This window comes from Aulonocara stuartgranti (assembly GCF_965226115.1).
Source record: "Aulonocara stuartgranti genome assembly, chromosome: 17".
Classification (NCBI taxonomy): domain Eukaryota; kingdom Metazoa; phylum Chordata; class Actinopteri; order Cichliformes; family Cichlidae; genus Aulonocara; species Aulonocara stuartgranti.
In genome coordinates, this window is record NC_138953.1 from 27,921,132 (window position 1) to 27,949,078 (window position 27,947).

The following is a 27,947-nucleotide window of genomic DNA, read 5'->3' on the forward strand; positions in this document are numbered from 1 at the left end:
TATGAACCAAGTTATTTGTTTCAAGATATAAAAGAAGCAAACTTACTATAAAAACAAATCTTTATTAAACAATATGTTGACAAAGTTATAGATAAACATAAATAAGTTAGTAAGCTGGTCATTAATATGCTGTCTGGATTGTTTATATAGAAGCATGTGACAAATAGCTTGTGCTTAATACCGGTAGAGGGCACTGCTGCATCATAACTGCAAATGCGTAGCTTAGTGGTATGTTTTTGTTTTTTAAGCTTGAAATACTTGACTGATGATTTTGTAGAACTGGAAGGAGTCTGACTTCAGTAGTATTTAATAAGCGCTTACTTCACTCACAGTACTATCTATTGGAATGTTGGAATGCGATAAAATTCTTTGTACAAATCAGTTCTTGTTAGATCACCACTCACTAAACGACTGTATCAAATGTCACTTGCTTTTATCAAACATGTAAAAGTTACAAATTGCCATTTGGCTTTTGACATTCTTGGCACTTAGACCCTTTTATCTTTTTACCACATAACAAAGCCTTTCAAAAACTATATTTTGGCAGCTGTAGCTCTTCCATAGTGTATACACCGCTAACCATGCACTATCAATTTGTAAAATTCCTGGACAGTCAGCTTGCTGCACATAGTAGTCACCCTAAAGTCCTCAGTATAACCCTCATTTGACCAGACTACTTCATAAATCAATAGTCTCACTGCAGATGCTCAAAGCATCGATTTGTCTGCAAACACTGATGAATTCCTCCTGGACAGATCGGTCTGCCTCTGTCGACGTGTCTAGATCCAGGCTCTCTTGTGAGGCTGCTCCCAATGTGTGATAGTGCCTCTGCAGGTCTGCATGGCCCTGGTGGCCAGAGGATGCCACGTTACCCGTGCGGCCTTGTTGGAGAAGCTGTCGTGCATGTCTCTCTGGGCTTGCGCAGAGGACCAGCGAGCTTCCAAGAGAGGCTCGGTAGAGGGAAGAGGAGGAAGAGCTTCCCCTCCATCGTTCAGGTGATGAACAGCTGGAAGAAGAGCTCAGGGAGGGAGATGGCGGAGCACCTTCAACACCATTACCCTCAGATTCGGGTGGCTGGGGTTGAGAGGCTATCTCCATGCAGGAGGAGGTCCGATAAAGGCCAGCGTCGGCAGAGACGGGATCACAGAGTCCGTTGCTGGGAAGTGTCCAGTGCTTGTTTACTGATTGGTCACTGCACTGAAAAGGCCTAGCAGGGCTGAAGAGGCTCATGGGAAACAAGGCTTCACTGAAGAGCGCCTCATCTATGCTGCGACGTAGGTTGATGGGTGAAGGTGGACGTAGGTCTGCGGTGGAGTCACTGGTGAATGAAGATGCACCTGAAGGCTCTCTGCCACCTGTATCTTCAGGTTTTTCTGAACTCTGTAAATCCATGTCCAGGTCTCGGTAAGCCAAAGCCCGGTTACTGTGGTAGAGGAGGTCCAGGCCATTCAGACTGCTGCCAAGTCTTTCATCCACCAGAGTGTAAAGCGGGAGACTCTCAGTCTCTCCAAGTCCAATAGTGTCCACAATAGCTAGCTTCTCTTGCTGACTCAGGGTCCATTGGTAGCTCCCAGGCAGGATGGGTGACTTGGATGCCAACAGTTCGGTCCAACAACTTCCAGCAGCTGGAAGGTGGTCAGAACAATAAACTGGCTGTGCAACCACTAAGGCTAAGGTGAGACAAACCCCGAGCTCACAGAGTCTGCAGCTAAACTGGAACGCCCACCACGGCCAAGGATGGAAGACCTCCGCTCCACCCACAACACCCATTGCATTGAGCATTGCGTATAACTGAAGTCCTGCACACGCCAATGAAAACAATGCTGAAAGACACACCGTTGCAGCAGCACGATCCCACTCCCTGCTTTCAGCAAAAGGGCAGCGGTTGTAGCGCTCAGCAGGCGTTGGAGATGTGTTATTCAGGTGATAGATGTGCTTCGAGTCTGCCCGCACGTAGATATAGAACACAAAATAGGCAGCTGATAGAAAAGTTGCCAGTGCCACAAAGGTTCCCCGGGAGATGAGTGACAGAAAGAGGCACAGAGGAGGCTTTTGCTGGTAGAACTTCAGAAATGTAACTGGACCGAACGCAGCTGCAAAATGCAGGACAACCAGGCAGGCCAGGAAACAGGGTCTCTGAAAGGCCGAGTAGGAAAGCTGCATCCGTGAGCGCATGGACAGGAGAAGGAAAACCAGACCAAAAGCTGCAGTGAGGCAGGGAAACGGTGCTTCGTAGAGCATCAGTGAGGCCTCTGTGGAGGGTAGGCGGTCCTCGTGGCCATAGGCATCATACAGGAGTGAGAAGGACCTGGTACAACCAGCAGCTAATAGGAACAGGCTAACCAGAGCAAAGTAGCCACAACCAGTTGGGCATCGCAGTGGTAAGCAGAGCAGATTCAGTGCTGAGGCAATCGTCAGCATCGCAAAGACGCAACCAGCGCCGTAAATGTGGGCCTCCCAGGCCAGGCCCCACGTGGCCATAGCGCTGTTCCAGTCCGTGTACAAGGGCACCAACATCGGTGGAGCTGGGATCAGAAAGGGGCTACTTGACTGGTTGATGACAGTGGCGTTTTCTGTGGGCTTAATGTCCATGTAGGTTGTGGAATCCCACGTGGTGGTGGAGCGATTACAGCCTTCTTTAGCGACGTTGGTTGAGGTGGACATCCAGTCTTCAGTATACAGAAGTATATGGGGAGTTTCAGGGGGAAGGTCTATAAAAAGAAAAAAGTAGAGATGATTCTGGAACATTAATAACTGAATGAGTTTTCATAAAAACAGAGAAAAAGAAAATGCATAAACTTTGAATTGACAGTAGCTGTAAACATGTACGGACACTTTTATATCACTTGAAAATGCACTAATGGAGTTCTAATGAGAATACACAGAAGCATTTAATAGTAAAACTATCAGAGTCAGAACACAAATGGGCTCTGGCCCAGGATGGGGAACGTTCTCCTAATGTGCTAATCCTGTGTAAAATCTTGTAAGCTGTTCAAACCGAGCGAGGCCCAAAAGCAGAGGTATGCATGTGTGGCTGAGTGTGGGTGTGTGATGTGAGTGTGTGTGAGTGAGATCAGCCCACTCCGAACCACAAGAGCTAGTTCTTGCGTTACGTAAGCCATCTGGAGTTTCCATGCAGCTATAGTTAATTGTGATTTTGTTAGACATGTTTTAGCACTGCAAAGGAAGTGGCTTGGCTTTGTAAATTAAGGAGTAGCCATGCATATGTGTGTTTGTACAAAATTTGCAGAGACGTCTGCAAAGCTCATCTACCCTGTACATGTTTATGCACTTCAATTACTCGAAAAGGATGTACATAAGGGACTTCACACAGCATAATGCCTCACAGATGGGCAATGAGACAAACATTTTTTCAGCCTTCTAGTCTCTGCATCACTGAGCTCCACAAACTGGTGCTTGTTCTTTTTCATAAAGCACAACCGATACTGCGTTCACCATGAAAAAAAGCAAAACAACAACAAAAAAAGAAGGACCCATGCTAACAATGGAAGCTTATAAAGAATATGTATTCAAATGCAGCTGAAGAGAAACAGCTTCTAACTGCATATCAGGGATTTGCACACACACACACAGGATCATTAGTCATTCTGCTGCAGGCTTATCAGAGACAATAACTCCACCATAAAAATTCAGGTGCTAAAAGAGACCACAGAGACAGGGACAAATGGGCAGGATAAACTGACAGCCTATTAAATCACACAGCAGGCAGATTTAATGTAGTGCACACTCATAGATATATTTTGGAATCATTTACGTGTCAGAAAGTGATGTTTTTATTGATTCAAATATTGCCCAAGTGCAGATAAAAGGCACTCCCACTACTTTTGTCTGCAACAGTAATTGAAACCCATCTAGCGTTAACTGGAGAATCCATTATATCCGGTGGTAATGTTAAATGCCTGTTTAAGAACATGAATGTGTAGACTTCAGAACCGCAACCCCCCCAAATCTTTGCCTATAGGCCGAAGATGTCTAATTTGTTTCCTGAGTAAAAATAAAAGCGGAATTCATGTGGTTTTCTGAACTCTTTCTCACATGTCTTTTATGGGTTATATTCTTGTGTTTCCCATCCCACCCTGTCCTGGTCACCTAATTCATTCTTTTGTTTTTGATTTTCCTTCGACTCCCGCCTGCAAACAGGGAAACTCCCATAGGTGGGCTTGTTATTTCTGAACAGGGACAGTTTTCTTTACCAAATCCACTTTTCTCTTTGACAGCCCTGAGTTTTACAAGTCTCTTCCCATGCTTTATTTTTGTGCTTTTCCTGGTGTTTTTCCAAGTATATAGATTCAATGTATGGCAGCTGCAGTTTCTATTACGTTTAATATGTCAGCAGCTCCAGATGGAAATAGCAGTTTTTGGGGTTTTTTTTTTGCTCCAACGTGAAAACTCCTTTATTTTGTGCTTTCCATAAAACCTGTGTCTGTATATGCGTTCATTTTGGGGTGTGAATCCTTGCATTTACATGGATTTGTAAGCTACTTGTGAACAAAGCCATCATCAGATCCCTATGAGCAGAAAAGGACTTTCACAAGCGCTTTAGCAAAAGCACCTCTCTGCTGTTTGCCTGTGTTTGTTTTGTCATTATTCACATTTATCTCCTGACCTCAGTGCTGAGTCACAGCCCCAGGTACTGATGAAAACATTGAGCCTGAGGAAATACGAGCCCACCGCAGGCTCACTTCTGCATCTCTAAATGTGATGCAGCAGTTTTATTTCACACCCTGAGCTGATCCAGAGCAGCGGGCGGAAACGCAAGGATCGATTTTTGTGAGTGGCTTTGTTTTGTTTTGTTTTTTTCACTTAAGTCTTAATGAAGCTTTAATAGCAAGATGCATTCAACGTGGCTCTGTTACACATCTCTCTCTCTCTCCCTCTCTCTCTCTCATGATGATGCTGGATTATTAAGAGCAGGAAAGAGATTTAGATGTGCAAGTCTGCAGTCAGCACTTTCACACCACATTCTGCTCTGCTAAGTACAAGCTGTGCAACCATTAAGTCTGCTAAGCAAAATAGAACTAAACATCCTGTTCCATGCTGACATTTAATTTGCCATAATTCAGAATGGCTGAATTATAAACACAAGCCCCGATGGGTGTGGAACAGCGACATGCTTTAAATTTGAAAGCGCTCCAAGGAAATCTTGATTATCTGCCTAGAAAAAGGACAGAAATAAAACCACCTTTTTGACATATAACACGAAGTGGTCAAACATTTATTACTTTCATAACAGTCCCTGTTTTGTCTCATTATATTTACAGTACCCTTGACTTTTGGACTGCTAGTCTGACAAAACGGGAATGCTAAAGACATGCAATATTAGTTGTGCAGCACTCAGTGCTGCAAAAGTCAACCTCATGATGCCATTATAGGAAAAGTCAGCGCTCACTAGTGTCATTAGAAGTCATTGTCTGGGAATGTGTAATGTCTGTAACACGATATTCAAGTCCGGACAAATGTGGTGGGCTGACAAGCACTGGTGCAATGCAGCAAGCATAAATAAATATCTAAAGATTAATCAAGGTCAGCAGTAACCCTTTCTCCAGTGTAGTGAAATGATAATTGGTTAACTGGTTAATTCAAATTCCATGTTGCATCAGTGCAAAATGCAAAAAACAAGCAAACAAATCTTACACACTCATTATTATCAAATAAAAATAAGATAAAATTATGTTTAATCTTGTAAAAGTTATCGCACTAGCAGCATAGAAACAGTCTATGTACTCGCACTGACTCCAACTATGTCATCTTATCACAGAACACAGTCGCTGTGTGGGAAATGTGGTTCGAGTATTAAACAAACCCATGGCTGCAGACATTCTGAATGTGGCAGCCACTGATAAAGTAGGTGTGTTTTAGTATATGCATTATGTCAATGACCTGTGTGCCCACTTGTCTGCTTTCCAGGGCAATGACTTGGATTCCACTGAGGCAGGCCGAGTGGAAAACGTGATGGGTATTGAATGATCGCCCTGTTTTGTTTCCTCATGTCAATAAGAGTCCCATCTGAGCTGCTGGCCGACTGAGCGGCCTCAGGAGGGTTTGGTATGTGCCGGCGGCTGCTCACTCTTGCCTCTGACACACTCTCGCCTCTTATGCTGGGAACCTTTTACACAGAAAGACTTCAAGAGGTCTTTTGTGGACTCTGAGGGGTTAGAACTATTAAAAAACAAAGTATAATCTTTTAATTACTTGAGAATTGTTCTGCTTGTTGGGATCACAGATGTAAAATGAGCAGCTCTGTGAGACATACGATGGTGCTTTGAGCTCGCCGTTAATGGTAGCACACTACTGTAAAATGCTTACAGTGGCAGTGCTCCCATACTTCACAATGTTCAGCATTTTTGTGTTAGCATGGCAACGTTCAGTAATAAAGCTGTGTCACCTCTGGAGCTCAGACAAAACCTCCGCACAAAGACAAGGCATCGAATCTGAATGAATGGATAATTTTCGCATCTTCTCCCGTTTATGTGACAGCTTATGTAACAATAATTATTTGCCTTCATTGCAGTAGCAACAACAGATTTCGAAAATGTGACAGCAGCAAGCTGCTTGTCGTTATAGTTAATTGGCAACAGTGCAGGTTACTTATGGTTGTCACAAGACAGTGCCGCAAGGGAGAAGAGATTTCCGATTTATTTGCCATTCTCTAACCAGAACTCTAGTGAGGGAGGTTTACACTCAGGATTTTATGCAACATAAGTATTTAAATCATCCAGTCGAGTTCCAAATCCACAGATGTGAACTTCTAGGTGGGGCTTGGGAAAAAAGTAGGGGAAAGTCACAAATGTTTAGAAGATTTCTACTTTTTAGACTAGTAGCATTTCATTCAGGAGTCGACCAATCCACCAACTGGCATTCCCGTAGCTAGGGCTGTTCGATATAACGATATATATCAGATGACGATATAAAAACGTCTATTGTTTCATTTTACGCTATCGTTTGTTTCGTGGTGTCCCAAAATAAACTGTTTACGGCAATATTTTTTCAAAGGTCTCACCTGAGGTGCCTCACATGTCTACCAGCTAAGATAATGAAGTAGAAGGGTTCTTCTGATGATACGTGGACTCCAGCTACCCCACGCCCATCTTTAACTCACAGCATGTTGATTCTGTATCACTAAACTAAGGGAACCATGTAGTTTTCTTCTGATCGCCTTCATCTTCAATTTGGCTCACTTCAGAAAAAGTAATTTCGTGGGAGCTCATGGAGAAATCCGATGCATACTAAGGAGGGGCCAGTTGTGCTGGGACCTGTACGACTGAGGTTTTATCTCTCACTTAAACAGTTCTACACAATGCAGCGGGCCTGATTTTACGATAACTTTATGCGGAGCAGACATTCTCATCAGCACATTTATTTTATTTTATTTTTCTTCCTTGTTTTTTTTTGTTTTGCTTTAGGGAGAACACTATTAAATAACAGATACGCACACTAGTAATATTATTGTTTCATTTACTTACTTGCGAGCCATATTCAGCAGGTGGCACATTTGAAGTCTATTTTTGAAAACCACTTGACAGTATTGGCTATTCTGGGTGAGGTAATGTGGGTTACAGCTGCTTCTGTGAAGTGGGCTGAAAGTGAATCTCTTCAACAGATATCTGATCAGAAATCAGCTGTATATGATTCACAAATAATTAGACTAATATGTGAATTTCACATTTATACTGTAACACATTCTTACAATTGATCTGATTTTTTTCTTTTTAATGTGAAGTGAGGCGATGAAAAGAGGTTTGATCCAGTTGTAGCGTGTTCTTTGTATAGCCTAGGCATTCTTATTGTTATTGCTGCTATTATTATTATTTATTAGCACCACAGTGACCTACAATGTTGGATTTCCTAGTGAGTACTATTCTATGTGTACTCGCTTGCCAAAATGCTTCCATCAGACTTTGCCTGTTTGAGCTGTAAAGATTCGTGCTATTAATAAAAACCAGTGACATGTGGAAATGTTTGAAGTAGATGCAAATGCTTCTAAATTACTTTTTTAAAAAACTGTTGACAGCATGGTTCCAGACAACTGTAGCATAAAAAAAAATCCACATCGACCAAGTAGAATTAATGCATTTATTTCTATTTTTTTCATTCTCTTTATTTAATTCAAAAGTGGATATTGCTTTGTTATAATGCAAAAAGATGACTAATGATGATAATCATTGGCCAGCAAGATTTGCACTACTGTGTGTTTTATTTTTGTAATAGAAACTGTTATCATTGGATCAATAATTGTGTATTTTAGAAGTAGTACCTAGAAGTCTGTTCAGTGGTTGGGCATTGCTCCCTATCTGTTGGATGAGCACTTTCCCCCCCTCCCATTGGAAGCAATTAGTAGCCTCAGGCAATGGATGCAGGTAATTGTTTCTCCCAGTCTTCTGACAGATTTACACATACGCAAACATTTAGAGGATGGCTTCTGAAAGTAACAGCATGCAGACTTTTGCTTGTCCTCCTAACAGTATGACAGTGCAAACACATGCTTCTAAAATGGATTCGATTTTTGAAGGAAGACAGTGTTTGTTTACATCTCGAGGGATGTGTTTGCTCACCTGTCTGTTGTTGCAGCTCACTGGACGGCGTGGAAATGCCTGCCAAACTTATGTCACCATCATTGTCTGCAGTCGACTGAACCACACCTTTCTCATCCTCCTTATCCTCTTTGCCTGGCAGATCTGGGGAGACACGTGCAGTTTAACCTAGGCGAGATCTCAAAGTGATCAATTTAATTAAAATAGCATTTTAAATAGCACTGGCATCTTTAAAGTAGTCTGAGTTAAAGAGATTAGCATACCCAAAAGAAAACTTAACCCTCTCTGTTCTCTGCTCAAAGCACATCTGAGGTTTAACACTGTAGCAAATGGAAGAACTATATTTCTTAACCCAGTTCTGTCAGGGATCGGCCTATCACCCACTTAGTTGTATTCAGTCATCCATAGCATAGCACAGTGGAATAGGCCTGTGTGGTCTAATTACATTGACATCCTTATGTGTATGTGCATGGGTGTGTACATCCTGGTCCACTGCAAATCCAGACTGTGTCTAGAGCTGCTGCGTTCCATAAAGGAGACAAAGAGGAAAAATGATGCAAGAAAGACGGCGAGAGAGTGCTAATGTTAATAACTACACAAAATGCCATGTGTAGTTATTACTACACATGGCATTATTCAACCCTTTAGCTCAGTATGGTTGAATCACAAAATATTTTCATAGTTAGCCACCCACGCAGGAATTGTGTGTTACAACAGTCACAAAGACAGAAGAAAAGATTTAGAGCGCTGAATAAACCTGTTGGGAAAACCGGATGAGCTGACTATGTAATGAAGCCAGGGATACCAGGTACAGTTTTAGGCTATAAGTTCAGAATTAATATTAATGAAAAAATAAATACCAAATAAAGTGGAAGATAATGAGTTGTGAAAAAAATCAGAACAGCTACAAGGCAATGCCTTCTATCTTAGAGACTAATCTAGGTCAAGCAGATAGTACCCGAGTCATCTGTTAGTTTAAAAAGTCCTACAATAAATCGGTTTCACACAGCGAGAGCTACAGTTCAGCCAAAAAGAGTAAGAAAAAAAAAGAGAGACAATATAGCTCATGTACGCCCAGCAGTATCTCACACTACAAGTTTGTATTTTAAGTTTTAAGTGTCTTCTTTGCTTATGTTATTATATTGCGGTCTATCTGAACAAATGATTAGTAGGAAAAAATATTGTATTTGATGAGGACATGTTACACATTACCTTTTTATTTCATTACATACGCTTGCTATGCTTGTTAATGTTTAACATTATGAGGTTTTAAAATAATAGTATAAAACTCTGTGTATGTCCTGGGCTTTTTCTCTGGTCTAGCTCTGTTTGTGGAAGCCAGGCAAGGGACAGCAAATCAATTCAGTTAAGTTTTATTTATATGGTGCAAAATCATTGCAACAGTTTCCTCAAGATGCTTTAGATTTTAAGGTGAAGACACTGCAGTGATCCAGAGAAAACAGAGAAAACTCCATCAATTAGATGAACCCCTATGAGCAAGTACTTTGGCGACAGTGGAAAGGAAAAACTGTCTTTTAACAGGAAGAAACCAGGCACAACCAGGCTCAGGGACTGCATCAGTGACTCATCTAGGAGGTCACAAACATCTAAAGAACTGCAGGCCTCACTTTTCCTCATTTTCCTACACACTAACAAGTCCACCTCTGAATGCCTCATATAAACAAAATAAAGGTTTTGGAGTGGCTTACTCAAAGTCCAGGCTGATATCCGACTGAGGTGATTTGGCATGAGGTTCAACAACCTTCCAATGTGGCTGAATTAAAACAATTCTGCAGAGACGAGTGGGCCAAAATTCCTCCACAGCGATGTGAAAGAGTCATTGCCAGTTGTCACAAATGCTTGATTGCAGTTTTTTTCTGCCAAAGGTGATGCAACCAGTTATTAGGTTTAGCGGGCAATTACTTTGTGTTGCCAGAAATGTAAGCAATATATTCTCACTGCAATTTTGTTATTATTCTGATTGTTGTAAAAATATTCACAGTTAAGTTCAACTCATAATTTTGATTTTTTTAGGGAGCTAATACTATGTGTGTGTACGCCACATCTAAATCACTACAGATCTGCAGTGCAGGCAGCGAGTAAATAACAATGTCAAACAAGATCTGCTAAAAACGAGGAAGAGAGAGTGACGAGAGAGTTCACTCATATCTGTAGCTCATCACAAACTGATGACCAGCTTTTTAAAGCGACTGCTGAAATTGCAAAATAAAACAGTAGACAGTTGACAGGGATGTATGAGCTAACTATGGATGTGCTAACTTTCCACTTTTCTTATTGAACAGCTCAACTTTCCACACCTCTGCTGACTTATCATGTATGCCTCTACCTAATTAGTACATCCATAATTTTCTTTGGTCTCCGTGACCTTAAAGTCTCATTCAGTTGCTTTTCAGTCACAGCAGAAAAGGAATGTCTCAGTGCCTTCCTCACCACAGGCTATAGCTTCATATAATTCAATTCATTTATGGCCACCCAAAATAAAAATAAACATAATTAGCGGCCGTGGCGAGTCTAAGTGTACCACAATAACACAGTGTATAGTGATGATGGAGCTTCCCTTTATCTTTAGCTACCAGAAATGATAAACAGGAGATGATGTTGCACTCCATTACTCTCTCCTTAGCTATAAAAGCCTTGTGTGACTTGATGAAACGAATGAATGCAATGGTTTGTAAGAAATGTACTAATAATTAGTTTCATAACAGTGGCGCAATAAAGTTTCTCATCTTGAATTTTGCTTCTAATGTGACTTACTTGCACAAAATTGCATCACGTTGTTGCTAATTTGGTTCATCTTTAAGGGCAGCTACACAGGAACCCAGAGCATCTCTTACTTTAAAATCAGTCTGGGCTAGAGTAATAAATCACCCCATTGCTTAATATGTGTTCCTCAGCCAGTTCTTTTCATGGAGTTTATTCAGCCTAAGAGTTGTGAGTCAAATCCTAAAAACAAACCAGGCTGGTAAAGCCTGAGAAGATTAGCATAATATGTAAGCCCCAGCAGTGTTCTCTATTTGCACTAAAGCCCATTTTCCATGTAAAATCTATAAAAGGCCATCAGATATTCATGTCACATGCTCTGTATCCATTTCCATAATCAATTACTCTGTCATTGGCCACGCTTTAGTAGTTGGGTACAGTGCTTGGATCACAGAGACAATATATCCTTGCAGGTATTAATGGAGTGTGCTAAGGGTCTAGACTCACCAATGACTGTTAGTGCGGTAATGGAAACAGGGATGAAGGGAAAGACAGCAGGGTAAAAGACAGATTTTTGGATGAAAATTAGCAGCAGTGGTTTGAGAAAACCAACACTTTCACCCCTCAGTTCTCTTTCCCCCACTTTCTCTTCTCATAATTGACCTTGCTATGGCTGTTTTCATTGCTGTTTTATTTTTACACCTGACAGCCTCCTCAAGGGCAACGCTCCCTCGATCAATGTAACTCCCCCCCCCCCCTGTTTTTTTTCCTTTTGTGGCGAAGGTGTCCAACACCTGAAACAATTCACCCCATGCAGCTTTCAAATAAATGACAGTACACAGATAGCATGCTCACATCAGGATAAAGTATGATAACACAGAGCTGCTATGCTGTTAGTTTCCTATTAATCTCCACTTGTGTCCTTTGGTAACGTGTAATAATTTAAACACTGCATGACTCCAGTCCACTAGCACATCAATTAGTCTTATGTTACTGGTTTACGTTTCTTTGTGAATGATCAGAAGCTTCTCAGCTTCTCGTCAGGGCATTTTCAACCTTTAAAGCAACAGCCGACATTTTTATCCATGAAACGAGGTGACAGGGGTTTGCGTCTGTACAGAGAGAATATACATGGCCACAAGAGAGGAGGGAGGAGACTAAATGGCAAGAAGCATGTTCAGCATCCATGAACAGCGACGGCGAGCGGATGGTCCCACAGGAGAGGCGGTGGTTTCGCTGAGCGTGCGCTTAGAATACTGATACATGAACACAGCAGCCCTCCCCACCCACCTTCTGTGCTGTATCCCACCACACCACGCACAGCTGAAAAACAAGTGCAGACAATACTGATCACAGCAGACAAAACATAATAACTGCCAGCCAAAGCAGACTGGGTGATATGGGATTGGGAATGGTTGCATTCCAACACTGCTGTTGTGGAAAAAAACATTCATGGAAGAACTGTAATCTCAAGATTTCAACATAACAACACTATAAACTGCAAGCATCTTGATGAAGCTCAAAAATCTATTCTCAAATCTGTAAACAGCACAAGGCAAAACAAATGCATTTCAAGGTCAAAGGCTGATCTTGAGCTTTTGAGCTTGAAGAACCAAAGTGCGCAGAAAATTACAAATGAAGACATTTACAATTTTGTGATAAACACAAAAAATACAAAAACTGGAGGAAAACTACTCAAATGGCAAGTCTGATGTTTTTTTTAATAGGTAAGTATAAACACCGCAGCATTTAAATATATTTGTAATTGGTGAGTATCTAAAGTTAAGTTTAAAATGTATTCAGTTAGTGATTTAAATTAACTAAATCCAAAAAATGACATTAGGACAGTGAATCTATAAGAACATCAAGTAACACAATTTCATCCCGATTAAGTTTTTTGCCGAATTGTACTTTATAAACAACTTAAAAATTATATTTGAAGTAAATTCCAACATTAACATATATCTGGTCTATTTGCAGAAACAGAAAATAGTTGTGTCCTACACAAGCTAGGACACTGCTGTGTGTACCCATCCACCAAACAACTGCTGAGAATAATCGACTCATCATTTTCAGGGCCGACCTTTGACCCCACATGATGAATGTGTCTGTACTTGGAGGAGGATCTCCCTCTGAGGGCTCGTTAAGTATTCACACCCCAGACTGCCACCAGTGGTTGGGGGATGGGCCAGGGATAAGAAAGTATTGCCTCGGTGTCGTGTCAGGGTCTCCTGCGACATAAAGGCTACCAGAAGCTATTTCAGATTAACATCTTTCGCTTTATACGCACGAGGAGAGCAACTCCTCTTCCCCCTTCCTCACACAGCAACCCCCACAACATTTAGACAAAATAACCTCCCTTTTCTGGTTTTAGCATAGACAATGTTGGAGTTGATCTGCTGATGAAAACACATTATAGGTGGTTAAAGAGATAGTTTCTTTTAGTAGGGTGGCCCAAATTACTCACTGGAAGCAATTGTGCAATGTGAAATTAACTTGGGGTATAGATTTAACCAGTAAACAACAACACAACACTTGAAATCTCATTTTAACCACCCACAACACTTTACTCAACACATTCTGATCATTTCTTCTCCCTTGATGCTTTGGAAATATAATGAAGACGTGTCATTTTGTCAATGGTTTCAACGTGTTTTTGATTGCTTTACTTATTAAGCAACTCTCACGTCTCAAAACCATCATCACGCTGGCAGTTAGATGCAATCCATTTATCAAATGCTGAATATCGTGTAATAATTTTAATGCTGATTCCCATCTCGTATTCAGTGACTGTTTACAAGGATTCATCTGGATCTGGGTTTTATGCAAATTTCTGACCTTTGACTTCTTGCCATGTCAAACATGTCATCGATCAAGCCAATCTGTCTGCAGCCTTTTTGACAGCCATTTATTGAACACTAAAGACCTGTCAACACATGATTGATCACATCTTTCAAGTCAATCCAGCTACTATTGATTTAACTTTGCTTACCTCCAATTGGTAAGTTAACCTTTTGGATCTGAGTTGTGCTTGTTGTGGATTCCAGGACTGGTTTATGATCGATCCCCGGGGCACTAGACATTACCCCTGGCTCCTCTGCCATGGCCCACGACCAGGCCTCAGTTCTGCTTTGAGTTGTGTGGACTTCTGATGTAGTGAAGTCTCCAGCTTGGAGGGTAATGCTAACAGATGCATCTTGTGGTTCTCTGCTAAATATTGTTTCTGGGGTAGCAGTGTGAGCAGCCGGCCCCAGATTGTGTCCCATGGTCAGTGCGGTCTCCACGAGTCCTGGGTTTGTTGTCGTGGTTTGAGCTACTGCCCATGTCAAGGCAGTGGGAACTGTGGTTTCTGGTGCTATTGTTGAAGGGATCTCTGGAGAAAAATCTTCATTTGCCAGAGGAACACTGTGTTTCTCTTGAAGGTGTTGTGCGGTGGCATTCGCGCTGGGCTCAGCTACCCATGTTGTGTCCCATGGTGGGTGGGTATGTGTTGCATTCTGTTCAGGAGCGTTAGTGCTGGTGGGACTGTTGGTGAACAGAGTGTTTCTGATAGAGACGCTTGTGGGAGAGTAGGAGTTGGAAACAAGAGTATCATTGTCGCTCAGAACTATGCTGCTGTGTGGAGAATCTGATGTTCCTGTGGGAGGTGATTCGCTTCTTATCTTAGTCACGCTGGTTAGGAGCCCCTGAGTCAAAGTGGTGGGTGACTGAGATGCTTCAAAAATGCTTTCGTCTCCAGATCCTGAGCCTTCTTGGGCTTGATCATTTGATTCTGTCAGCCCTTTGGCAGGTGTGGTCACTGCAGCTACCTCTTCTTTACTATCTGAACTCCCATAAAAGGGAATACCGAACTGCAGTTTGGGAAGGGAAGGGAGCTTCGACAGAGCCGGGGCCCACCAATACGAGCTGACTTTATCTTCAGGTGGCTTTTCACTTGATGCCGTCGATCCCCAGGGGGCCTCTTCGTCAGCCGCAGCCTCTCTGTGAAGTAACAAAAAATACCAAAAGAAGAATGCCAAGGTCCAGTGGAGGCGAAGCATGCTTTCGACAAGTGGTGTGCAGATCCGTCACATGTTGTTCTCCATTCTCCTGCTCCCTGAGATGGGTCCAGCTGGCTTGCCAGCAAATATGGCCTAGAAGACAAGAACACAGAGGACATCAGTGACACACTTTTCATCCACTCTTTGGCGGCTAAATTTGAGTTGATGAAAACTTGATAGAATTTGCATGTGTTCACTTTTTGAAAGGCTGAGTTTTCTTAGAGCATGACCTGCTTTTGATCTGTTTTTCCAGACTGTAAAGCAAATTCTTGAAAAAAAAAAGTATAGAAACGATGCCACTCATTACAAACGACTGCTGAAGTTAGCAGGCTTAAAAAATACGTCAGCCGCCACAAATCACAACAAGAGCTTAAGTATTATGGACACCCCACAATTAGCGGTATTCTGTCAGATGCCGTGGTCAGTATTTATGTCATGCTGTTGCTCGCATGCTCACTGTGTCGCAGCAGTTGGGCTGTTACATGGACTGATGAATTCGAGAAGGAACTTCCTTTCATATACATCCTCCTCTATAAGGAGTGGTTGAGAAATAATGTATAAGAGTTGGGTTGGGGGGAGGTTAGACTCTGAGAAGAATAGAAAGACCACTTATTCTTTTGTGGAGCATTGAATAGTTCAAAGTCACTAGCCTGTTGCCTCAGTGAAAAGACTGGAGCACCCAAGGAATTTCCCCTGTGAGAACAACAACCTGTATGCATAGCCTTACTTAACTCCCTCCTCAATAACTCCCAGCTTTGGTCTTGCTCTCTTTCAATCTCAGATTTATTTGTTCTTTAAAGCAGTGGAGAAAGGTCTTTTTGTGTGGGAGTTTAAAAAAAAGCATCAATATTCACAGAAAACTGCTATCACAGTCAAGCTTCTCTACCGTGCTCTCGTTGTTTTTATCAGGCATGTCACACTTCCTCTTCATTGTCAGCTTTTCTTTTCCGCTATGACAAGTTTATTTAAATCCCTCTTTTTTTTCAAAGCATTGCCTGTTAACTTTGATCTCTCAAGTGTTGCCATTTTCTTTAGCACGCATACAATTTAGATCAATAAGCCACTGCTTATCCCGATGTCTCTGGATTACTTCCACTGATCAGGAAAGCAGGGCTTTGTCCAGCCATCAACCCTTCTCTTCCCTGCCTGAAGGAATGAAATCAGCCAGAGCACACAGTCAGATGCTTAGATATGAAGACTGAGAACTGGAAGGGGGGGGGGGGGGGGGGGGGCAAACATGAAGCTTCCCACACACTCCCCACTTTTAGCATTTTGACTGAACAGCAGGAAAATCCAATTCCAAGGAGGTGAGAATGTTTTTAGATGGCTGTGTGTTCGAGCTTGCCCCAGCCAACCTGCAGACAGTCGCATTTCATGCATGCAGTGATATGAGTGATACGATTGTAGATGAATATGGATCTGACTCTGCATGTTAGTACAACTTGTTCGCCTACATGTACTGTTCTGTAGTAGATCCACACACCCACACTTGCACTCTCCTGAATTCTTCAAGACATTCTGACAGCAGTTTTTAAAGGCTTAGAGAAAGGGAAAAACATCTAGTTGAAGCATGGGGCAAATTATCTTTCATCCCTAGTTGCCCTTTTGTTGATTTGATGTATAAATCATCAATTATTTACACAGCGGGTTAGTATATATAATTTATTTTGGTTAACATTCTCACATTTCACTTCAGTATCACTTTCATTTAGTATCCTGCAGTGTGGTAAATGGGAAACTCATGTAGGCTCATGTCGAGTGTAAAATGATCGCTTTCCTTAGCGTAGCGATTGCACAGTTCTCGAATAATCATGATATTTACTATGATATCGTTTTTTCAGGCCATTCACCGGAAGCAGTTAAGCAATTCAAAGCATACTTTGCTAGATCTTGGATTAAACAACTAAGACATTTTTCATGCATATTCGTCAACATCAGGATTATTCTTGCATCTAACATGCGAAAAATTTTAAAATTACCTTTCAAGTCATAATATCAGAGGATGTCCAGGAGATACACAGCAAAGGTTGCATGCGTTTGAATGTGTGTTTCTAGCAACTGTGTTTCCTCATTTTTAACTATATTTCAAAATAAACATTTTCTTTCCAACAAAGTTTTAAAGTGCCTTAAAGTTTAAAGGACCAATGAGGCAGATGGGCTGCTCCATTCATCGGAAATTTGGTTTGTGGTGAGAAAATAGGTTTGTCAGAGCCAAAAAAAGAAAAGAAAAAAAGATGAGAGCGGTGATAATTAACAGCATAAAGCAGTTTACAGTGAGGGTAACTTCAGTCATGTAGTATTTCTTTGCGGGTGACACATTTCATGTGCATGTTCTCACATGACCTTATAAAAACCGAAGCCAAACTGAAGCTTTAAAATGTAAACAAAGCAGCCTACAAGTAATGTTCAACCACAAATTGTCAGAGTCAAATTTAAACAATCTTATAATCTTACTACAAACCACCAATTATTCCAAAATCCTACTCAGCTTGAGCTTTAATGCCACTGCCTTTAACATTCCTGTTACCATTCTTCCCCACATCAAATACACGCCTGCTGTAGGCATTGTCTTGTTTGACAGGCAGTCGAGCAAGTGGAAAGGAGCTATAAAAAAGTGGCTGTGGGGAATATGCAAGTCCCTTCTCTTATTTTGCTGGCGTTTTGTCTCACTGCTCCTGACAAAGATGGTGGGGAGCCTGGCACTGTAGTGTGCTCAACGGAGCAGAGATAGAGAAAGATGGACCGAGAACAAGAGACAAGGGCAGGCGAGGAGAAGAACAACACCGTGTTGACATTCGATTGTGACATTGTTAGTCCAAGAGAGCGAACTCTGCGGCAGTCTCCTTGATGCTCATTTTAGTTTGCTGCCCAGAACCTCTTTTATTAACTCTGTCAACAGACTCCTGGCTTTCATTTTAGTCTCAGCGTGTCTGTGTTTACAAGAAAGCACATACCTCATATTTTCTCTGGGACCATTAGCTACCTGACACGCAGTCAGCTTTCAATGTGGTGCAGCACGTTTCTCCATGAAACATATGCTGTTTCTAAATTAATTGGAACTATCGCAGGACAACCCCTTCTGTTATCAGTGCACTCAAAATTTTGTTTAAGTTAATCAAACAAGAAATATAAACCTTGTAACTGAAGTGGAGGCTTGGGTCTTTCTAGAGTGATTGAAATGGCGAGGGCAGTCGCGAATAGAGATGAATTGACTGCAGCCAGCGTCATTACTATTTAACAAACCCTCTATGAGCGCGGGAAGGTCTGAGGATCAATGACATAGTCCAGGATAATGGAGTAATTTACCTCCCTGCAAATGGCTACTGTTGTGTGTGATCGTTGTTGTTTTCTGAGTCTGCTGTGTGGGTGTACATATTTACAAGCCCTAGTTTTCACTCTAGTATTATTTCCATGGTTATGTGTAGGTGCAATAGCATACAAGTGCACGTGCGTCCTCCCACGTGCCTTTGGGCCCTCTGTTTTTCAAATGTAACTCCATCTCCCATCTAAAGAGCAAACTTAAGTATTAAATTTGAAAGGATTTTTTTTTTAAATCTTGGGAATTAGAAGGCTTTCCATATCAAGCAGGCACTGAACAACCAAGATGATTTGAATGTGTGACTATCAAAAATTTGTGTTATTGTGCTTTAGAGCCTCATATGCAAATATTCAGATACTTTACCCTCCTTTATTCTTTATTATCTTTCACAACTACTATATTGTCTTTGCTCATGGTGTGTAATAAGAATTCTGTGGCATTAAATGCCATAACAATACTGCAAACTAAAAAAAAAGGAAATCACTCAGTTAACTCAACTTGCAATTCTGCTTCCATAGTAGCGTTTCAACATCTTGTGTGTGGTTACGTCGCCATGATGCCATACAGTGTTTTTATTCAAATTAGCAGTGATTGGCTAATAACTGTGGCCAGGAAATAGTAACCTTTTAGGCAAAGCAAAGTTTCTGTCTTCACAGTAGCCTAGGTCAACCACCTGCTGACTGTAGTCATGTTTACAAAAGAGCACAAGCGAGAATTTTATTAAGATTCCCAGACAATTTTTAAAAGAACTGTCGTTAACTGCACAACCCTTTTGCCTTAAATTGCTATTTTCTGATTGCACAGAGCCTATAGAATAGTGACAAAACACCCGTGTTGTGACTAGTTGCCTCTAGGCTCCGGCAACCAGAGGAACTGTTGTTGGAGGAGACAAAGAAGTCAGACACAGTGGGAAGCAGCATTAAATCTGCATTATTTCTATTAGATCGGGAAGTAAGACAAATTTCCTTGTGATAAACCTAATATTATAAACAATCATTCAGTATTTGCAACAACACAGGGAGAGAAGTGATAAATCTATAAGCAAGCGCTTATGTGAGCTTCAGTATCTTCCTCAAGGACATACAGACTACAGGAGTTAGGGATCAAACCATCAAATCTCCTGAGCTACAGTCGCCCCTGTTTAATTTGAAGCTTTCTTCATTTGTCATCATCCATTTCCATTCACTTCCGCTTATCCTTTTCAGGGTCGCGGGGGGCGCTGGAGCCTATCCCAGCTGTCATAGGGCGAAAGGCGGGGTACACCCTGGACAGGTCGCCAGTCTGTCGCAGGGCTAACACATAGGGACAGACAACCATTCACACTCACATTCACACCTAGTGGCAATTTGGATTATCCAATTAACCTATCCCCACAAGCTGCATGTCTTTGGACGGTGGGAGGAAGCCGGAGTACCCGGAGAGAACCCACGCAAACACGGGGAGAACATGCAAACTCCACACAGAAAGACCCCGGCCTGATGGTGGAATTGAACTCAGGACCTTCTTGCTGTGCGGCAACAGTGCTAACCACCGTGCCACCGTGCTGCACATTTGTCATCATTTTAAAAATAATTTCTCCATCTGTTGTCCTAGACTGTAACTAATGTGTTCGCAGCAACATGTGCACAAATGGAATTGTGCAACCAGTCAATAGTGCCTGGACATTATTGACCATAATGAGAGCTGTTCTCATGTCTAAGAATAGCTAAACCCATCCACATGTGTCCAAATAGGCAGCATCATAAGCTGGACTCCCAACCGAGTCCCGTTGGCTTGACAACCAAACAACATCCTGAGTCACTGTATTTACAAACAAGATTAATTCCTTGCTATTTTCACCTGCAGGGCTTCCACTCCAGGGCATTATCTTTTGGTTCTGGCATTCTTTTTCTAATGTATTTTTCTAATGTATTTTTCTAATGTATTTTTCTAATGTATTCTAAATACCACCTCTTTAAAAAAAAATCCCAGTTTGACCAGCCCTGAGATAGATCTCATCAATCTCTTGATTGAGAATGACATTGTAGTGGGTTAATGCTTGTGTTAGCTCTAGAGCTGATGAATGCAGTGAACCCGCTTATTATAGAGGACGCTTTCAAACACAGGCTTTCCACAGGCTGCCTTTGCCATGGTGACAGCTGAAGCCAAAGACGTCTTGTTAATCCCAGGAATTTGAACACCTTCTGGATTACGCTGTTTGGCTTCTTGGAGCGTGTTGCTCTCACATGTAAATGGGCAGTCTGACACACAAACACACACACTCAAAAAAAAAAACCCCAATCGATTCTTGCAAGAGCATTTGCTGGTTTGCTAACTCCAAAGCGCACATACATACATTTGCACACCCTTCTAAAACAAAGTGAGTGAAAATAGATACAACTGCTAAACGAAATCACAAGAGTGAAAATTGCAGATGCCAACATCTTTATATGTCAGATTTATCCAGACGCCTCACTGACAGGAACACACATACACATATATTTAGCCATTACTCAGCTTTGAAATCCAGATGTTAGTAAAAATCTGCACACCAGCATCAACCACAACCCTTCATCTTATATATGTTTGATGAAATCCAGTATGTTTGTGTGTATCAGTGTGTAAAACTGCAGCTAGAGTGTGTATGCCAGCATGCAACTGCCTGCATTATAGGAGTCATATCCACACACACCTTATTATTGGTCAAGACCACCTGATTAAAATACACATACAGAGAGAGACAGAGGGAGGAAAAGGACGGTGAAAACATGTCAGGTGCTTACCCGCAGATGTATGAAATAAGATCCACAGCCAGCGGTGTTCGAGTGTGAGTGCTGCAGGTGAGATCGTGTTTCTGAGCCTATGTAGGTTTGCCTGTGTGGAACAGAGTTCCAGTCTCCCACCCTCCCTCCCACTTGCTCTCGCTCCCTCTCTCTCCCTCTCTCTCTCTCTGTATTTTTCTATCTCTCTCACTCTTTGCATCTGTAGTCCACTGTGTGGCCACCATCACAATGCCTGTGGTCACACCTCACTGGGCAAATTGTTCAGCGGAGATGACCCGCAGCCACGGACAAACACACATGCTTAAAAATGACAGACACAGCCTTTAACATGAATGCGCACACACGGGCAAAAAGCTGCTGGTATCCAGTTGCAGCAGTTTTTAAGGCCAGAACTAATATCACTGATGGTGCTGATGAGGATGTTTTTTTCACAATCACAAGCACACAGACTCAAAGCACGTGTTCAGATTATGTTAAGTTCTTAGTGTCCTCAAGCTGTCCTCCAGTAAAACCCAAATGTGATCTGACGTCCTTGTAACTAAGGTGTGAGGAGGTTTAAGGTGTGAGCGGGATTACAGCAGTCTCCTTTGTAACAGCTTGACCCATTCATCCACTTTGACCTCCTCCTCCTCCTCTTTTGCTCTCTATTGACACTTTAATGTCAACGTGTGTATTTAATGATATTTTAGTATTATATCATTTCTTGGCAGGATAAACTAACTGGTTACACAATCACACTGCTTTAACAAAATACAACTTGTGCAGAAACACGAAAAAGGCGGATACAAATTGTAAACAAGTCGAACAGTTTACCACATTTTCCTCAAACGTTTTTGAAGTTGCCACTATTTTCTACCCGACATTTGTGAGCTGTAAATGCCAGCAGAACTCTCACATCTGTTCGTTTCCCTGCCTTTTTTCTCCCCCAGCATTGCCACATTTCCAGCCACATACCTCAGCAATTGATTTGGCTTGTAATCACATGTTTAGGTCCAAAGACTCTTTTAATATATGCACTTTGAAAGATTCTGTTTGTGTTAACTAAAAGAGTAAAACAGATGTTTACTGTTTTAATTAAATTTTGTTGCAGGTCTTTTTGGGAGTGCATGCTGTCATTGGACATCAGTCCTAAAGTACATCATTGTCTCATATTGATGCAACGCCCACAATTTGTAGACTGCCAAAAACAGATGTGTAGTGTTAGTGATATAAGTCAAGCTTAGCTCTCAGTCAGATTCTACACATCCTTTCAAAAATCTCAGATAGGGTCTGCTATTTTAGTTAGCTTTAGCATACCTACAATTGGTGCTAGCTCTACAAGCCCCTTTGCAAGCTACCTGCCTAGAGAGCACTAACCTGTGTTTTATGCTGTGTCCATTTTAATCAGTGTAGGGCTTCAGCACCCTCAGGTGATTTGACATTCAACTGATGAAGCTTTTATAAAAAGCTTAAGTGTGTGCAGTAGCTCCCTCGTAGCTCAGTCTTGGTTCATGCATCCTTACAAAAGTGTCTCAAGCTCTGCCTACCTGGTCCAAAAATTAAAGCTTACCACCTTACAAGCCGGGCAAGAATACCGACAGAGCAGCTCTTTAAACTTTAAAAAATTCCCATTCATACTCTGAGCAAGAACTAACATATCGATTGAGAATAACTAACACGGCAAACCTGGCTACTTGAAACCTATAAAACAGCTAATTAATTGCAGGCATTGCAGTAAATTTCTTTTTGTGGTTTTGTGTGTCTTTATCCATCTACAACTTCTTTAAAGTAAATAATAAGTGCAAATTTATGCTCTATGTATGAGTGTGGTAGGCTGGAAAAGAGTAGGGTGGTCCCAAAAACTCTGAATCACTAAATCTAAATTATATCAGCAATTCTGCATTAAAATCTAAGTTTTTATATATAATTTCTATCAATAACCATCACTTACATAAGGTAAGGGACAGCAGCCCTTTATTTTGTTTTGTTTTTTCAATTTTTGCATGCTTGCACTTTATTTAGTCCTCTGCTAATTGTCTGTTACATGTTATATGTGGCACCATGGTCTTGGAGGAATGTTGTCTCGCTTCATTGTGTACTGTACCACTACATATGGTTGAAATGACAATAAAGGCACTTGACTTGACGACTTGACTAGATTTGACCTTTAAGCCAGTTTAGCACATCATTTTGTGAAATGGTTCCACTTTTTTTTTAATCTCCATTGACATCTATGGTGTCCAAAGAGAGGATGCTACTCTTGTGCATTACCTTTGGTACAGCATTCCCCAGATCTATGCCTCAGTGATCCCCAGGAAGTACCTAAAAATAGGAACAATCTGCCCAGTCCCAGAGCTAGGAAACATAATTTCCTGAACGGTTTCTGAGTAGACTTGCCTGAGATGAAGCCCCATCCCCAGTGTCACCCACCAGCATTGGCAAGAAAGCCTTAATAGCATATCTGACCTTGGCTCTCCTTGCTATTTTTAACCACCTTCACTTTACCCTGGTTTGATCAAAGACCAGTTTCCTTACAAGTACTTACTCTACTTAGAATTGCATTGTTCTATTTTTATATCAAATATCTTTTTCTGTACTCTGTTGTTCTGACCTCCTGACCATATACTTTTAGCCTACTGTACTGTGTGTATAATGAACTGACAAAGCAAATGCATCTTCCATGCTAAACCGGACTGAAGAAGAAGAAGCACACTGTATACTGAGTACTAATACACACTTTTGAGAAGGGTTCATGTCATACAATCTAATCATTTTGTAAACACTGTAGATGCTAGTGCTATGTAGTGTGCAGTTTAAGGTTTTGCTTCACAGAAATTGTCTGACATTTCTGTTGGACCTTTAAAAGTTGAGGTCAGCACGTTTGAAGTGAATAAGAAGCCAAAATGTTGAATGCATAAGTCCGATCTCTCCTTTAAGTTGATTTTTATACTCCGTCTGGGGCAACTTTAAAAAAGCTTGTATGTGCATTCTAACACATAGTTTTTCTTTTTTCAGCCTTTATTCATTCACATTTTTGTGTTGTTGTGTTATCTCCTTTAAATTCTCTTACATCATGCAAATAAACAGCTTTGAGCTCAAAGCAAGACAATAATAACAAAAAACAAACAAACAAAAAAAAAGAAACTCATTGCAATCAAGGTTTGCAGAAACCATCCTATTTTGGCAAACTGTCCAACAGTTTATGCACATTTCTGCTGTCACACAATAATTCCAACATAAATTTAAGTATGCAGGACGGTTTGCCACTTAACTTTACCCATCAGAGTATACTTCTAGCTCATATTAATGAAGGCAGGATGGTTTTCCACTTAGTTTTACCCCTCAAAGTATACTTGGAGCTCATACTCACAAAGATAGGACGGTTTGCCACCTAATTTTGTGTTGTGCGCATACACAGCACATGCGCAGAAACAACTGGTAGGATGGTTTGTGAGGTAGGATCACATTAAACCTCGAAGCAGATGAATTACATCAGCAGAAGACCACACCTGCACCAGTCCTGTCAGCGAAGAACAGTAAGTTGTGTAGCAATGGTTTAAATTGGTTGTGGTAATGTAAGGGCAGGGAGAATATTTTCTTGGCTCACTTTGGGCCCCTTAGAAACAACCGAGCATTATTTAAATGACACAGTCTGCCACAGCCTCCCAGACACTGTTCAGAGAGGTGTACTGTTTTCCCTCCTTGTAAATCTCACATTTGATGATGGACCACAGGTTCTCAATGAGGTTCAAATCAGGTGAACAAGGTGGCCATGTCATTAGTTTTTCTTCTTTTATACCCTTTCTTGCCAGCCACGCTGTGGAGTACTTGGACGCGTGTGATGGAGCATTGTCCTGCATGAAAATCATGTTTTTCTTGAAGGATGCAGACTTCTTCCTGTACCACTGCTTGAAGAAGTGTCTTCCAGAAACTGGCAGTAGGACTGGGAGTTGAGCTTGACTCCATCCTCAACCCGAAAAGGCCCCACAAGCTCATCTTTGATGATACCAGCCCAAACCAGTACTCCACCTCCACCTTGCTGGCGTCTGAGTCGGACTGGAGCTCTCTGCCCTTTACCAATCCAGCCACGGGCCCATCCATCTGGCCCATCAAGACTCACTCTCATTTCATCAGTCCATAAAACCTTAGAAAAATCAGTCTTGAGATATTTCTTGGCCCAGTCTTGACGTTTCAGCTTGTGTGTCTTGTTCAGTGGTGGTCGTCTTTCAGCCTTTCTTACCTTGGCCATGTCTCTGAGTATTGCACACCTTGTGCTTTTGGGCACTCCAGTGATGTTGCAGCTCTGAAATATGGCCAAACTGGTGGCAAGTGGCATCTTGGCAGCTGCACGCTTGACTTTTCTCAGTTCATGGGCAGTTATTTTGCACCTTGGTTTTTCCACACGCTTCTTGCGACCCTGTTGTCTATTTTGAATGAAACGCTTGATTGTTCGATGATCACGCTTCAGAAGCTTTGCAATGTTGAGACTGCTGCATCCCCCTGCAAGATATTTCACTATTTTTGACTTTTCTGAGCCTGTCAAGTCCTTCTTTTGACCCATTTTGCCAAAGGAAAGGACGTTGCCTAATAATTATGCACACCTGATATAGGGTGTTGATGTCATTAGACCACACCCCTTCTCATTACAGAGATGCACATCACCTAATATGCTTAATTGGTAGTAGGCTTTCGAGCCTATACAGCTTGGAGTAAGACAACATGCATGAAGAGGATGAAGTGGACAAAATACTCATTTGCCTAATAATTCTGCACTCCCTGTATATATGACAAAGAATTATAGCAAGCAAAGGCAAAAGGAGGTCCAACACAAAATTAATATGACCGTAAACCATATTTTGTATAAGACGTGAAGATGTTTCTCTGGCTGCCTGGAAATTTTAAGAGGAATTCTTAACCATACTCTACAATTTTGCTTCTAGTTAACTGTAATCAGAAAATTTGTTGTTAAAAGAAATTAATAACAATAAAAATTGTGTAAGCTCAGATTATTTATTCCTACTTTGTCCATTGTTGTTACATCTTTAAGCGTCTGTCAGTATCCTGTTGTGATACCGAAATACTCTTCCTTTTCCAATTTAAGATAACCTCTCAGCATCATGTACTTTTACACATATTCCTGTGCTAATGATAGTGACCTTTAGTGTGTTAAAGGGACTGGTTTGTCTCTTTCCAAGCCTAGCTTGTGTCTTAAAAACACCCTATAATTCAGCGTGTTATGCATGTAACCGCAAACCGAGGTCCTCTCCTTGACCAGTCTGCTGGCTCCAGCAGACGGAAAGTGCCGGACAATAGCTATTTGTGAGAGTCAAAGAAAGTTTCTTTGTCTCGTAAAAAAAGAAAACAATTGACACTCTGAGTAGTTTAGAGGCTCTGCCATCTGCACGGACCCAGCCCAGGTTCCTCGGTGTGTTTACACGCCAAGATCAAGATCTTAAAGCTCCCTAAACTTTTAGTCACATAAACAATTACTAAATTTTGATTTTTGAACTTGTGCTTATTTTGCTAAAAGAATGTTTTATGTGTATTTTGTTAGCTTGTTTTTACCCCGTCTTTGATAATAATGCTTCACATTTTTCTTACTGTGATCTGCAATTCGCTGAAATAAAAAAAAAAAGACAATGTGGGGAACAGCGGGAGTCTTGATGAAGTACAACTTTTGAAATAATCCATAAAGACAATCTGACTGAGGGAAAAGTCCAATATAAAGATGCCCAATATGCAATACAACCTATAATCAAGCTCTCTGTGTGGGTGTGGGTGTGTGTACAATCCTCATGTGTGTTCTTATGATGTTCACAGTTTTTGCTCCAGATTTGATATGGCTGATTAGAGCTGTTAGATGAGCATCGGAGATGACCTTGGCGGACAAATCAACACTCTTTGCTACAAGCCTGTGGGGTAAATAATGTGTTATCTTCACATTCAATGGAGCGCTCACAGAGTTATAATGTATGCCCTTGGCAAAGCATTTGGGACAATCAGAAGAACATCAACAATTTAAAGATCGCTTAAAGTGAAGCAAATGAAAAACGTATTTATTGTAAACAAATTGGTTGGGACAGACTAGTTAGCAATCAATTTGTGCCAGTGTGATACCTCAATCACATAGATATCTGCAAAAGACTAATGTAGTCGAAGGATTGGAGGTGAAACCAGTGTAATCAGGTTGACTGGATAGAAGTTTGAAAATACCCCAAGTGCTCATTGCATATATTGCTAAAATCATTATTTTCTTTCTTTTTATTAAAGCCGGTGGCAGCGGGCACGCTCCATTTTGCGTTACTATTTTTAAATCCCGGTAGCACTGCAACCACATAAGCTAGCGCAATAATTTGTTTTGCATATGAAACCGGAGGAGTTGTACTTACATCTTATGCCATCAGTTTGTCCTAGGTCACGGTTTCCTTCCACATATAGCTTTGCAAAAACTGCATAAAATGCACTTGAAGCAACAAAAAAAATAATATTCCAGAAACACGCTTTACCGATCTGAGCAGCTGTTTGTAACACTTCCCATGTCCATCAGCACGAACTATCGCATGTCCGCCATGAC

General features: G+C 41.4%; 1 protein-coding gene across 3 annotated transcripts; it reads right to left on the minus strand.

The window, feature by feature from the left end:
• Window positions 1-80: 80 nt before the first annotated feature.
• Window positions 81-27,947, minus strand: prrt4b (proline rich transmembrane protein 4b). 3 transcript variants are annotated; one of them, XM_082510778.1, is made up of 4 exons: window positions 27,880-27,947; window positions 14,266-15,406; window positions 8,574-8,696; window positions 81-2,711 (listed from the first exon to the last, which is right to left on the minus strand). In XM_082510778.1, the coding sequence occupies exons 2-4, from the start codon at window positions 15,311-15,313 to the stop codon at window positions 679-681; spliced, it is 3,204 nt and encodes a 1,067-aa protein (XP_082366904.1). In that variant the 5' UTR covers window positions 15,314-15,406; window positions 27,880-27,947; the 3' UTR covers window positions 81-678. The 3 variants fall into 3 exon arrangements, with proteins under 3 accessions (XP_082366904.1, XP_082366903.1, XP_082366902.1); XM_082510777.1 differs by having other exon boundaries at window positions 27,763-27,936; XM_082510776.1 differs by lacking the exon at window positions 27,880-27,947 and adding an exon at window positions 21,395-21,479.